The following is a 14,639-nucleotide window of genomic DNA, read 5'->3' as shown; positions in this document are numbered from 1 at the left end:
GGGGCTTTAGTGGTTCACATTTTCTTTTCAAAGTATTTGTCAGTGCTTTGTTGACAGTGTGAATCAAGGTGGAAAAATAGAGGTCTGCTGATGTCAGACATCGCCTAATGCAGATGCCCTGTGGGCAGAGACACTTTCATATTCATGACCTCCATGGGCTGTAAACATACCTGCTGTCTCCAGCTTGTGGCCAGGGACTCGTGGATAGAGATCTACCTCTAGCCATTAGAACCCATCAGCCTCTGGAGCATTTATGGCCCTAGAAAATGAAATCTACTTTCAAATTCTGAAGTTCTGTGTAAGGTCCAGGCTGGTTTGGAGCATTGTCTCTAGAGATCTTGCAGTCTAAAACCCAAGACTACAACAATCATGACCAGTGTTCAAAATAATTTGAATTGCTGAGTAAGTACTTTAATTTCTGCTTTTGAAGCACTACCTTGTCCTAGTCAAAGTGGATCCCTTTGTGAGACTGCCTCCCTGCCTTGATTTCCCCTCTTGCCAAGAGGACTTTTGGAGGCTCGGACAGGCCCCATATGAAGTCAGGAGCCTTGAAACGGACAGCGGTCACTCACTGTGCAGATCCTGCTAAGGGGACACATACCTGGCCAGCTTATGTCCTCTTTGAGGCCCTGTTTCCTTTGCAAAATTCATCTCTGTGCCGTAGGCCCAGCTCTTCTGGGCCTCTCAAGCTTAGAACTCACACTCCAGCAGCCAGAGCCTCCTTGTTCTTTCCTGAGGCCTTTTCATCCTGAGAGAGGCAGGATAAGGGCTGTCCAGTGAGGGTCATATGAAGAACATGGTGGGGAACAATGATTAACTGAAGTGAATGTCCTGGGAATGAATGTCAGGACCCAGAAGAGAAGGGAAGGGCTGGGTTGGGCCAGTTCCTCCCTGACAGGACACAGAGTCCTGTTCAGGGCTGGGCCCCAGGGCACAGCTGTGCTGCCACCCTGGTGAATATTCAGCAGTAGGTGATTCTGCCTATGCAAGCAGCCACCTGGAAGGGGAAGTGACCACGGGGGAGGAAAACCAGGCAAGATTTACTTAGCTGACTGTAGGAGCCTTTGTGGAGTCCCAACATGGACAGCTGGATGTGGGGTACCTGCGTCCTCTGCTTGCTGAGCCAGTTGGGAGTCGTGAGTAGCCAGCTAGACCCTCCTGCCCTGTTGCTGGGCTCTGGGTCTGGGAGCCACAGGGCCCTTGGGGACTGAACTGGAGACTCCATTCTCCTTCCCAGCTTGGGGTCCTTTCCTCCTCATCCTTCTCATCTTCCCTTCCTCCCTCCCTCCCTCTCACTCCTTCCCTCCTTCCATCTATCCTCTCTTTCTCCCTCCCTTCCTCTGTCATCCATCCATCCATCCATCCATCCATCATCCCTGCCAGTCTTTCCCTCCCTTCCAATCCCTCTCTTCCAGTCCTCTCCCTCCCTGTCATCCATCCATCCATCCATCCATCCATCCATCCATCCATCCATCCATCCACCCACCATTCCTCCTAGTCTTTCTTCCCTTTATCCTCCCTTCCCTCCCTCCCTAGATCATTTCTCCCTCCCTTCTTCCCTCCTTTCTTTCCTCCCTCCCTTCCTCCTTCCTCCATCCACCCACCACACATCCCAGGTGGCTGCCGAGCAGTGGCTGGGGTAGCCTTGCCTGAGCCTGGGGCTCCCTTCTTCTTCCAGTGCTGACAGCATACATCCCTGGCTTGTTTGAGCCCCCTGGGGTGCACAGGGTCCCGACCCAGTCTAAGACAGGCCTTGAAATTGGGAGGTGAGGTCCTCCTTTTCCTTTAGGCCACCTTCTGGAGAAGGTCTGAGCCTCCCTACCCTGAGGCTACACCATCTAATCAGCCCCCCAGAGAGGTTGCTTCTGGGAAGAGGGTTCTGGGACTCACTGAGCTTGAGGAGTTAGTGGATGCCAGCTCTCTTGTTCTGAGACTTAAGGAGTTCTTCCTCCCATGAGTCCCTTCACTTGAGAAGCTTCTGGCTACCAATTATTGCTCTATAGCTTGCACCATAGTGGTGCTGGCAAGGGCCGCAAGTTACCACTGCAAGTGACCACGGGGGCAGGAGGGGGGCCACAAGGTCCTGGGTGGGGAGCCCCATGTGCTACAGCTGGCATCTCCCCCAGCCTTTCAGGGGTTGCTCCAAGTGCCTTGATGTACCTGACCCTAGACACCAGAACTTTGGCCTTGAATCCTGGAGCCTCGAAACTAGCTGTGTGACCTGAGGAATTGCCCCTCTCCCCCTAGATTCTTGTGTGTAAAAGATATAACCACACTACTGACCAGGCCTGTATGGTAAATGGATCTGATTGTCAAGGGCTGACATCCAGGGGCAGTGCAGGTAACTTTATTACCCTCCCCAGCTTGAGAGGAGGACACCCCTTCCTCAACTCTGTGTGTATACTACAGTAAGAGCTCCATTTTAGGGAGGGAAATGCTAGAGTAGTGGGGGGTCACTGGGGTTCTAGAACCAATGATTGTCTCATAACATGGGCTCCAATTCCACAGACCTCAAGGTCTGATACAGAATCCTCACTCATCCATCCTCCATCCTCCATCAATCCATCCATCTTCCCTCCCCTATCCATCCATCCATCCATCCATCCATCCATCCATCCATCCATCCATCCATCCATCCTTTCATCCACCCATCCACCCACACAGCCCATTCGCATGCTCCCCCATGTACTAGTCCGAGTGCTCATGTACTCATCCATGTACTCTCTCACTATCTACCATTTTCTTGCCTGAGAACCTCTAAAAGCAGAACTTGCTATGGTCAAAATTCCAAAATTGTTTTCATTAGACAATAGCTGAGTTATTGGCAGCGTGGTGTCCTTCCCTAAGCCAAAGGAGAGAACACTCTTCCTTGCCCTCTCCTTGGCCTGTGCCGCTTCCTCCAGCATCAAAGGCAGCAGCATAGCTTCTATGATGCGATCTCCATCTCTCTTCCTCTCCTCTCCATCACTTCATCTCATTCTCTGGCGCTGGCCTTGTTGTTGTCCTCTTAGAAGGACCGTTGTGGTGGCACGGTGCCACTCAGATAACAAAGGGCCTGGGCCCAGCTCAAGATTCCCCACTTCACATCTGCAAAGCACTTTAACCATGCAAAGTTACACATTCACAAGCTTCCATGACTAGTACACAGACAGCCTTGGGTGGGGAGTTACTCTGAAGAACCACTTCCAGGGAGCAGGAGCGCAGAGCAGGGTGCTTGCACAAGAGGAGACCATGCCAGGATCACTGCTCCACCAAGCCCACCATGATGGAACACACAGCAGGCCTGTGCCCAGGGTCAGGGGCTTGGGAAAGCATAGGACTTTCTTGTCTGTTCTGTCTCTTGGGCTGAGAAGCGAGAGGGCTTAGAACCCAGTTGGCTTGGCTCACCCTGTCATCCTCCCACAGGTTTTGGGCTATGGGCCTCCAGAATGTGACTTCATTGCCCAGCTGAGGGAGGATGAGCATGCTTGTGTGCAGAAGGCCGAGGAGACATCCAACACCTCCCTGAGTATGGGGCTAAGGGTGGAGGGGTGGGGGCTTTCCTTACTGCCCTCTCCTCCAGCCTCATCCCTCGGAGTAGGGGCCAGCCACTCTGTTGGTGGGCATGCTCTTCCATCTCTCCTGTTCTCTTCTCAGTCTGCCCTGTGACATGGGATGGTCTGCTGTGCTGGCCTACTGCGAGCTCTGGCGAGTGGGTGACCCTCCCCTGCCCAGATTTCTTCTCTCAGTTCAGCTCAGAGCCAGGTGAGGGACTCTGGATGGGGAAAGGTTGTTTTCATCGGGGGTGGGGTGGGGTGGGGTATGTTTCTACTCTGGGGGAGGAGGGACCTGGATTTTGAACACCAACCTCCCCTCTTCTTTTGTAGCCCTGTACAAGTCAGGCAACCCTGATCCCGCCCCCCCCCCATGAGAGTAAGACCTTAGTTTCCGGGGGAGGGTGAGAGGGCAGAGCATCGGCAGGGGCAAGGCTTGCTGGGAAGGTGGGGGAGGCAGGGCCTGTGCCACCAAGTTTCCAGCTAGGAGGACTGGGAGTACTCTGCCCTGTACTAGGGATTGCTCTAACAGAAGCACATGGAGATAAGAGAAGGTGCTGCAGAGGGGAACCTGGAGCCTGGTTTCTGTGGGAAAGGATCCCTGGACCCACTGCTCTTGGATCCAGTGTCCCCATCCTGCCCAGGGGGAGGGGAGGCATGCTGTGACTGTGGGCTTGCACCCCAGGAGCAGTGAAGCGGGATTGTACGGTCCAAGGCTGGTCGGAGCCCTTCCCACCCTACCCTGTGGCCTGCCCGGTGCCCTTGGAGCTCCTGGTGGAGGAGGTAAGAGGTCCTGGGGTCTTGCAGTCTGGTTCTTGCAGTCTGGGTCACCACAGACAGAGTTATGCACCTGTGGCCTTCACTTTTCCCACTGCCACTGTGACTCTGGACTTGTAGTTGCAGTAGTGTCCGGCAGGGGGCAGTGAGTGTCTGTGAAGGTGGGTTTGGTTGATGCGTACAAGACAGGGCTTAGAGGGAGAGGAGAGGTAGAAGGCAGACTAGGATGTGTGTGGACTCCAATATTATGGCCCCTTTTGTGCCTGGACTCCTGCATGGAGAGCTCTGGGTGCTTCCAGAGGAAATGGTGATTGCTGTTTTGCTGGGCAAGCAAGTACCTACTTTCTCTAGTCCTCAGCCTGGAGGGACGTGTGTGTGTGTGTGTGTGTGTGTGTGTGTGTGTGTGTGTGTGTCTCTGTGTGTCTGTGTGTCTGTGTGTCTGTGTGTGGTGTGTGAACCTGTGTGTGTGGTATGTGTATGTGTAGGTGTGTGCATCTGTGTTGGTGTGTGTGGTGTGTGATGTGTATATGAGTGTGGTTTGTACATGTGTGTATCGTATGTGTTGGTGTGAGCATCTGTGTTGCTGTATGTGTGTGTTGTGTGTGTTGTGTGTGTATGAGTGTGGTTTGTACATCTCTGTGTGTGGTATATGTGTGGTGTGTATGTGTGCTTGCACAGACCCACCCCCTCCCAGAGGTTTGTGGAGCAGGGCCCTATAAAGAACATCCGTTTCCCTCTGCTCAGGCCTGAGTGCTGGAAGGATGGGAGTGGCCACGTTTTAAGATGAAAAGGCCCTGGGGCTCCTGAGCTGCACAGAAGAGCTGGCTTTTGCTGCCTGCATCTTTGGGGACCAGGCAGGAGTCTGATCCAAACCCTTGGTCCCTGAGCATCTTCCCTCTCCCTGCTGCTCAAAGCTGCCTCACTCCCTTTATGTGGTGAGGCTGTGTCCCCATGTGTGTCAGCGCAGAGGCCCTGTCATTCTCCAGGGATGGGCAGTTTCTGCTGTCCTCCCTGGCACCCAGAGCTACAGCAGCCAGTGTTCAACATTTCCACCCATCAGCCCCCACTTCCTGCTGGGCAGGAGAGAGGCTCCGTACAGGGAGGGAGTCTCCTGTGGCATTCCCAGAGCCACAGCTCATTCGGCAGGGGGAGCTGCAAAGGCTCCCAGCCGCCTCCCTTTCCCTGAGGGCTGATGCTTGATTCTCTCTCTCCCCCGTGCGCTGCCCCAGAAGTCTTACTTCTCCACAGTGAAGGTCATCTATACTGCGGGCCACAGCGTCTCCATTGTCGCCCTCTGTGTGGCCATTGCCATCCTGCTTGCTCTCAGGTTTGTCATCCTCATCTCCTCAGAAACATTCTTTGGCTCCCCGCTGCCCAAGGACCAAGTCTGATTCTTTGCCTGGGCACTTTAGAGGCTCTCAACTCTTCGAGGCATGGGCTCCGTCCTCTATACCAGAACTCATTCTTAGGGCCATAGTTTCGCTCACATAGAGCGTTCCGTTGGCTTCGATTGCCTCCTTTCCTCTGGGAGGATTTATATCTGCCAAAATCCCAGCTCCCTCTGCCTCTGAGATTCCCTTTGGCCTCCTGCCCAGAGTTCTCTTGACTGTTTCCTCCCCTGACCATGGTGTGTTTTAATGGCTCCTTAGACTTCTGAGTCTGAGCCCCCCTATGAGGCCAGTGCTCTGCCTCCTATAAGGGGAAGAGGGCTTCTCTGATATCCATCCAGGGCTCCCAGGCAGTGCCCTGCCGTGTCAGCCTTTGCTCTATCAGACCAGGAGCTCTCCAACTGAATGCAGAGCTATAGTTACCTTGCTCCTAGAGGCATGGCATGCCCAGTCCAAAGCAGTACTGGTCATCTGACCCTTGGGGCTAAGGTTCACATGTAGCTTGATTCTGCTCAATGTCATTCACCTCCTCTTATATGATTTAGTTTGGTTTCCTCCATTTTGAGTTTATCCAAATCCCCTCAGACCAGCCCAGCATAGTCCAGGGCAGCCTGGCCCTGTCTTAGATACCAGAAAGCCCTCTGTGGCCGCTGGTCTCCACCTGTCTATCCTTATCCCCCCACGCCTTCCACTGGTTCCATTTTGTCCACCCTCATCTCCTATCCCTTCTTCTGGTCCCTACCCATTCCCCTTCCACCCCGTTCCCCTTCCAGGAGGCTCCACTGTCCCCGGAACTACATCCACACCCAGCTGTTTGCCACCTTCATCCTCAAGGCGTGTGCGGTGTTCCTGAAGGATGCCGCCCTCTTTGGTGACAGTGACACCTCGGACCACTGTGGCTTCTCCACTGTAAAGGACTGGGCTGGAGGGTGGGCGTGTAGGGTCAGAGGAGGGGCCTGGAGGGTGGGTCTGCTCTGCTCCTGTGGGCTGACCCTCTTCCTCAGGGGGAGTGACAGTACACCTGTGAGCTTGTGCAACCACCCACACCTCCTCTAGCTCAGCCCAAGCCCTGGACCTTCTCTGGACCTGCAGGTGAATCCAGAGACATCCCATCTCTTCCCATTTCATATGTCACTCCATATTCCACATGTACATCAGCTCCCAGTGCACCACATCTAGCCTTTTCCTGCCCTTCCCTCAGAACCTCTCTGCCTGTGGCCAGGCCATGCTGGCTCCCTCCTTCTTGAAGCACCCAGCAGACAGAATGCACCCAGATCTGAAGACCTCAGGGGAAGGAAGCTGAAAGCAAGGAGCTGATGAGAGGGCTTCAGGGAGGAGGTGGCTTGCTGCTGGGTTAGAGGCAGGGCTAGTGTGGGCTCAGTGGGGAACAGACTCAAATCTGGGCTACAAAACTGGATGTCACACAGAGAGGTTGCTGTTGGGGAGCAAAGGAGCTGAAAAAGCAGGCAGGAAGCGAAGAGTGAGGCTCAGGACCATGAAGGTCCTCTGACAGTGTGCTGGTGATGAACAGATAAGTGAATGCATGGACCAGCACACCGCCTGAGTTAATTAATGAAGAAATGAATAATTGAATACACTGAGCACTTACTATGAGCCCTTGCAGAAATGATCTCCTGGATCTTCCAATGCCTTGAATACCTCACTCTGTCCCTGTGGGGGGGGGCAGCTGGCCAGGTCGCTCTCCTACATGCTCACATGGTTACACGGCCACATGGCTACACAGACATACTGCTACATGGACACACAGCTACACGGTGGGGTTGGGCTCAAACCTGGGCATCTGGGCTCAGGGGTGGCTCCACTGCTCACCCCCCCACCAACTCCCCCACCTGCCCAACCCCGCTGGTGAGCAAGCTCAGACAGTGAATACACTTACTGGTGTATCCTTTGAGTTCATTTCTGGTAGTGCTGGGATTTGAACTCAGGGCCTCAGGTTTGTTAGGCAGGCACTCTAACCCATCAGCCATGTCACAGTCCTATTTGCTTTACTTTTTGTAGAGAGGGTCTCTGGGCTGATGTCAGACCCATTCTTTTACCTAGTTTAACCACATAGATGGGCAACAGATAACAGGTGTGTCCCCATCCCAGGCAGTGGCCAATTCTTGTGCAGTTTTGTTTAACACTGCAACAAGGCCGCAAGATGATATAAGAGTTCCTCCTCGCATGGGTGGAAAGCTGAGGCATGGGGAGGCTTGTGTGGCTAGCCATGCACCTTTGAGCCCTGGGTCCCAGTCTGTTCTATCACCATATCATACTAGTCCATCTCCTCTGGACCTCCAGTCTGTGCCCTGACCACCAGATCATGATACCCCATCCTGGGGCTGCCCAAGGATTCAGTCAGTCTACGCTTGCTGGTGTATGGTTAAGGACTTGTGGTCTCAGAGCAGTGGGGCACTGTGGATTGTGGATGGGGGCTGTGGAGGGAGTCTCTACTCTGAAGCCCTCCGGCCCTGGCCCTCAGGTCCTGTGTAAGGTTTCAGTGGCTGCCTCCCACTTCGCTACCATGACCAACTTCAGCTGGCTGCTGGCAGAAGCCGTCTATTTGAGTTTCCTCTTGGCCTCCACTTCCCCGGGCTCCAGATCAGCCTTCTGGTGGTTGGTCCTGGCAGGCTGGGGTGAGTATCCCTGGTGGGACTCCGTGGAGGAGGGGGCGGGTGGGGACTTCACATGACTGGTGGGGATCCCGAGGTGAGGTCCCTGGGGCCCCAGCCAGGCCTGGCCTTTGCAGTCCGAAGGGCTGGCAGTGGTGGTGGGTGGTGGGGCCAATCTCAGGGACACAGCCCTAACTGTGGCCTCCCCTACCCTGCGCAGGGTTCCCCATGCTCTGCACGGGCACCTGGGTGATCTGCAAGATGGCCTTTGAGGATGCCGCGTGAGTGTCCGTACCCTCTGCTCCCCACCAGGCCTGGAGTCTGGGGAGAGGAGCAGAGTGGAGGCCCTGGCCTGGTGGGGAGGGCAAGGCAAAGGGGGCCTGCAGGCTGCACATAGGGGGGCAGAAGAGGGACCTGGACTGCCAGGGCCGCGGGGCACAGGGACCTGTCAGTGGAGCTCTGGAGCTGGGGAGGTGAACGGGGCAGCAAGGACAGATTTTAAGGCAGATGATTCCTCTCAGACAAGGGGGCCAGTGTGGCTGAGACATAGGACCAGGACACAGGTGTGGAGGTGAGGTGGTGGAGGGTGTGGATAACAGAGCAGAGAAAGGCCCAGTCCCCTAGTATGTGGGGGGCAGAGGAGGGCCCAGGGCTCTAGTACAGAGGGAAGGTAGGGGGGTGTAGGGTGGCTGTGTGATGCTGTGTGATGGCTGCGTAGTGTCTAGCACAACTGGGCTGTCTCCCCTCAGGTGCTGGGACTTGGATGACAGCTCCCCCTACTGGTGGATCATCAAAGGGCCCATCGTGCTCTCCGTGGGGGTTAGTTCTGGATGGTGTCCTCACTTTATTCCAGCCCCCCCCATCTAGCTCTTCAAGGGGTCTCATACAGTGGGTGTCAAAGTTCCAAGGGCCAGGAAACGGGCCCTGGCTCTGCTCTGCCCTAGCTCTCTCCCAGCTGCAGCTTTCCAAGTGGTCTCTTCATCTTTACCGAGCCTCCTGGCTCAGAGGTGCCAAGGATGAAGGGTTGGACTGGGGAAGAGAAGCTGGGGCAGGCACCCAGTGAGCACCCAGGGGGCTCCCACTAGGGACCTGAGACAGATGCCAAGGCCATTTCACCTTGCTTCCAGTGCTGGAGAGGAGGGGGAGCCCTGAACCCTCCCTTGCCCTCCGTACCCTCCTTCTGGAGCCTCTATCTATCTTCCTGTTTGCCCGCAAGAACCACCTGGCATCTCAAGGATTTGGGATCCACCCTAGGCCTGCCAGGACCTCCCCTCACCCTCGACACCACCTTTCTGTGCACCATTTCCAGGTGAACTTCGCGCTGTTTCTCAATATTATTCGCATCCTGCTGAGAAAGCTGGAGCCAGCACAGGGGGCTCTCCACACCAAGTCTCAGTACTGGTACTGAACGTGTGTGTGCACACATGTGTGTGCAAGGAGCTTTTTACTATGTGCACGTGTGTGTGTGTGCATATGCATGTGTGTGCAAGGAGCTCCCCACACTGTCTCAGTACTGATACTGTGTGTGTGCATGTGTATATGTATATGTGTAAATGTGTGAATATAAGTATGTAGGCAGGTGCTGTGTGCATATATGTACATGTATGCATGTGTGCATATGTTGGGGATTCCATATGGTCACCTCTCCTATGGCAGGCATTCATACCCCAGTCCAACTTTCCCAGAATGAGAAAAGATCTTGTCTTGCAGTAGGAGAAAATCAGGTCTCCAGACACCCAGTTTCCCTTCTGCCTAGGCTGACTCTTAGGTACTGTGGCTCCTCCTCTGGGGCGTGGGGAAGTAGGTGCTCTCTGGGGCCAAGAAGGGAGTTGGAGAAAACTTCCTAGAGGAAGTAACCTTTGAACTAGACTTTAAAAGAGGCCAAGACTTTTTGCTGGGGCAAGAGAACTGACACAGGGTGCAGCAGGATCTTGGAGGAGAGCCTCATGGGCTGGGAGGCGGGGGGAGGATGAAGGATCCAGGGAGGTGGAGGACTGTGTGAGTGGACAGAGTGTCCAGGGTGTCCTCAGAGTCTAGCATTTGTCTGCCCGCAGGAGACTCTCCAGGTCCACACTTCTCCTCATTCCACTGTTTGGGATTCACTACATCATCTTCAACTTCCTGCCGGATAGTGTTGGCCTGGGTGTCCGCCTCCCCCTCGAGCTGGGACTGGGCTCCTTCCAGGTGATGTCCCCTCCCTCTACCCCTCCTCCACTTCCCTACACCCAGGACTTAGGCAGTTGGTTAACTTCATGATGGGGTGAGAGCCACTATTGCCCATCCATCTGCTCAACAATTTATTTACCTGTTCATCTTCTATCCCTCCCTCTACTTCCCTGTTCATTCAGCTATCCACATAGTCCTCTACCCACAAACCATCTAACAATTTGTCTGTCTGTCTGTCTGTCTATCTATCCATCCTATCTTTTCATCCATCGACCCATTCACCCATCTACCTACCCACCCTCATCTACTTGTCAGTCCATCCATCTATTCATCCATCTATCCGCTCATCTACTTATATACCCATCTAACCACCCACCTACCCATCCATCCACCTATATACCCACCACCCACTCACATATCCACTTATTCACCTACATATCTGTCTACTCATCCACCTACCCATCCATCCACCCATCCACGTCCTCATTACTGGGGGATGAATGGGATGATCAGAGTCATGGGGGGCTGGCTTGATGGGATGCACAACTATGTATGCCTGTACATAGTAATGGATGAATGATTAAGTTCTCCTTTCACACTTGGCCCGGTCACAGTCTGAGACTGTTGGAGAGAAGGCAATAGACAGACTAGGACATGTTGAGACCAGGCCCAAGTGTTCTAATGGGATCCTTTCTGTATGGCTCCACAGGGCTTCATTGTTGCTGTCCTGTACTGCTTCCTCAACCAAGAGGTGTGTGACCATCATCTCCAATCATTCATGCCTCCCTTCCCATATCAGTCCTTGCCCAAGTGCCTCCCTTCCCGTGTCTATGCCCTGCAGCTCCCATCCCAGACAGTCTCTTCCCTTTAGACAACTTGTTAGATTGTGGTCATCTTGTCTCAAACAGGCAAGACCCTCTTCTGGGTAGTAGCTGCAGGATAGGGCTGGCCTGAGACATTGTGACATTTCCCCTTTCTCTCTCCCCTCAAAGAGATCTGTTCAGGAAGCTGCCAGAGAACAGAGGTGACATTGCCTAGACGTGGGGAGCTCCTTGCCTCCTAATAGTGTAGTCTCTGTGGCACAGCAGTGGGAAGTCAACCCTATGCTCGACAGAAACCGCTCTCCCCTTGGCCTGTCCTCACAGCCCAGCTCAGCTCTGTCAGACAGGGCTAGCACCTCAGGCAGAGGGCTGAGTCCTCTCTTTCCCATCACAGTCTCTCCTCAGATGTCTGGTGGCCGCACTTGAGCTCACAGCACTGAACCTTGAAGCAGGGGTGGGTGGAGTCCTTTAGGGAGAGTAGAGTAGTTACTTGGCTAGAAACTCTGGAAAGCACTCACAAATGTCTAACTGGGCTCAGACAGCTAAAAGGGTAAACAAAGAGCAAAAGGCAAGGGCTAGATATCTTCAGAGGAAGGAGGAGGTGACCAGATGTCCTTAGCGGGAATAGGAGGTAGTCTCTTCTAAAGGCAGTGCTTGGTATTACTTGGCAGTGTGCTATCCTTGCCCACCCCTCCCATACTGCCTCTCCTGCCCCTTTTCCCTGGGAAAGGGGATCTTCCTAACACCATCTCCCTTGTCCCTGGAGGTGAGGAATGAGATCTTGCGGAAGTGGCATGGTCACGACCCTGAACTTCTGCCGGCTCGGAGGACCTGTGCCAAGTGGGCCATGCCTTCTGGCTCGGGGATGAAAGTGTTGACATCTGTGTGCTAGACTGATGCATCATGCACCAGGACAGGCCACACTAGACCCATCATACACCAGGACAAGCCACACTGGACCCATCATGCACCAGGACAGGCCACCCTGGACCCATCATGCACTGGGACAAGCCACCCTGGACCCATCATGCACCAGGACAGGCCACACTGGACCCATCATGCACCAGGACAGGCCACACTGGACCCATCATGCACCGGGACAAGCCACCCTGGACCCATCATACACAGGACAGGCCACCCTGGACCCATCATGCACCAGGACAGGCCACCCTGGACCCATCATGCACTGGGACAAGCCACCCTGGACCCATCATGCACCAGGACAGGCCACACTGGACCCATCATGCACCAGGACAGGCCACACTGGGCCCATCATGCACCGGGACAAGCCACCCTGGACCCATCATACACAGGACAGGCCACCCTGGACCCATCATGCACCAGGACAGGCCACCCTGGACCCATCATGCACCAGGACAGGCCACCCTGGACCCATCATGCACTAGGACAAGCCACCCTGGACCTATCATACACCAGGACAGGCCACCCTGGACCCATCATGCACCAGGACAAGCCACTCTGGACCCATCATACACAGGACAAGCCACCCTGAACCCATCATGCACTGGGACAAGCCACACTAGAAGTTGGGGCAGTAATGGGTCCATCTACCCTCTGGAAGATCCAGGGGATTCCAGGAGCCCTTGGGCAAAGCCCCTGCAAACTGTTGCCCAGTTCTGAGCAGGAGCAGCCCTTCCTCCCTGCCCCTACACCAGCTCTTTTCTAGGTTCCCCTGACTTCCTTGGTTCTTGTTTCTGTTCCCATTGGTTCTTTCATTGGAGTCTGGGGCTACGCCAAGACCAGAGAGCCAAGGAACTTGCACGAGGATGGTGTGTGCTTGAGTGAGTCCAGGCTTGTGCAGTGCAGCGGAGCGTGTCTGCGTGCTTAGCTTGGACTTCCAGTGCAGAGCGGCATTTTTAGCTCTGTTCATGCCACGTGATTGTCACCTGTCTCTGCAAGGGTTCTCATGTTTTATTTATTTAGACAACCTATTCTCTTTGTCCCCATCCTCATTCCCATTGCCCTCCTCCCACAGGCAGGCAAACCCATGTATTCACTTTGGATTTCTATGTGCCTGGCAAAATCTGCAGTGGGATGTGTGTGTGTGTGTGTGTGTGTGTGTGTGTGTGTGTGTGTGTGTGTGTGTGTGTGTGTGTGTGTGTGTGCTTGCGCACGCGCACGCGCTCTAAATTCACATAACACCCATCAGTCATACGCCTCTCCCTGACTCAGCACTGTGATTTTAATGGATCTGCCGTGTTGCTGTGGAGACATCTGGGTGCTGTATGAAGGTGCCATTCCTCTCTTTCACCCCCACTCCCACTACCTGCTGTCCCCTGTGGAACCTTTCTGTGGGACTCACACCCAGGAGCAGGGCTGGGGGCCTCTTCTTCATGTGACTCAGTCGTGCCAGATTGTACACCTACATTGGTAGCTCCCCAGATTCTAGAACCCCAGCCACCCCACCAAGACTTGGCTTTTACTCTGCTTTAATGTGGGAGAGTCAAATGAGGTAAAGGCACAGCACAGTGTGTTTCCCTGATGTTTATCAGGTGTGGATGGCTTTTTTCTTTCTGGTTAGCCTTTTGGGTTTGTACTGGAAATTGATGAGTTTCATTTCCTGTGCTTCTGTGGGGTGGAAATTCCTCAACTCTAGATGTTTCTCTGTGTCTCCCTCTCCCCCCCCCTCGCCCCTGCCGTGTACCTTTCCAGAGGGGGGTACACAGGTCTCTCTTCTGCCACCCTCCCTGCCAGCAAGAGGCAGGAGGGGACTAGGTGCTATCCTTAGGGACAGATTTCAGCACAGAGAACAGGCAGAAATCAAAGCTCTGCAGGTCAGGAGGACGTCTCCCTGCTTCATGGCCAAGGAGCAGCTCAGCTCTGCTCCCACCCCAGACTCCTGGTCATCCCCCACGTTCCCAGCTGCCCTGAGAGAAGAGATCTCCCTTTCTAGCCTCTGCCCACTGGGTGATTACCTTCTGCCACCTGTCCTGTCACCGTGAACCCCCTGTGATCCTTGGTCACACAAGGGATGGGCTTGTCATCCTGGGCCTGGCTCCATTTCTTCTGAGCAGAAAAAGCTATGATGCGGTGCCCCAAGGGGTTGTATGAAGGGGAATCAAGGGGGCACTCCTGCCCCCACGCATTGCTCTACTGCCCGGCACCTGCCTGGTCAGACAAAGGTGAAGTCAAAGTGTGGCCCAGCACACAGTTCTGCCTTTAATCACAGATCCTGAAAATCATTTACACTCATTGCAGGCATTCAGGCAACACAGCCTTCTATTTAAAAAGCAAAATAAAAATAACTTTCATTTTTATTACCCAAGGACTTTAGCCACCGACTATTTTGTGTTTCCTGAAAGTTTCTTCTCAGCATTTTTG

The 14,639-nt window shown here is 54.2% G+C and overlaps 1 protein-coding gene across 2 annotated transcripts; it reads left to right on the top strand.

The window, feature by feature from the left end:
- The first annotated feature begins 1,079 nt into the window (after positions 1 to 1,079).
- On the top strand, positions 1,080 to 14,583 carry Ghrhr (growth hormone releasing hormone receptor). 2 transcript variants are annotated; one of them, XM_070014211.1, is made up of 13 exons: positions 1,080 to 1,136; positions 3,406 to 3,508; positions 3,637 to 3,744; positions 4,219 to 4,316; positions 5,540 to 5,637; positions 6,472 to 6,607; positions 8,181 to 8,334; positions 8,531 to 8,591; positions 9,060 to 9,129; positions 9,620 to 9,711; positions 10,365 to 10,494; positions 11,186 to 11,227; positions 12,064 to 14,583. In XM_070014211.1, exons 1-13 carry the CDS (start codon positions 1,080 to 1,082, stop codon positions 12,187 to 12,189), a joined length of 1,275 nt encoding a protein of 424 aa, XP_069870312.1. In that variant the 3' UTR covers positions 12,190 to 14,583. The 2 variants fall into 2 exon arrangements, with proteins under 2 accessions (XP_069870312.1, XP_069870311.1); XM_070014210.1 differs by lacking the exon at positions 9,620 to 9,711 and adding an exon at positions 9,438 to 9,619 and having other exon boundaries at positions 1,082 to 1,136.
- Positions 14,584 to 14,639: the final 56 nt, after the last annotated feature.

Source organism: Dipodomys merriami, unplaced genomic scaffold (assembly GCF_024711535.1).
Source record: "Dipodomys merriami isolate MVZ:Mamm:240054 unplaced genomic scaffold, mDipMer1.0.p SCAF_94, whole genome shotgun sequence".
NCBI classification, from domain to species: domain Eukaryota; kingdom Metazoa; phylum Chordata; class Mammalia; order Rodentia; family Heteromyidae; genus Dipodomys; species Dipodomys merriami.
The sequence above is the reverse complement of the archived record's forward strand: the minus strand, read 5'-3'. Positions and strand labels throughout refer to the sequence as shown.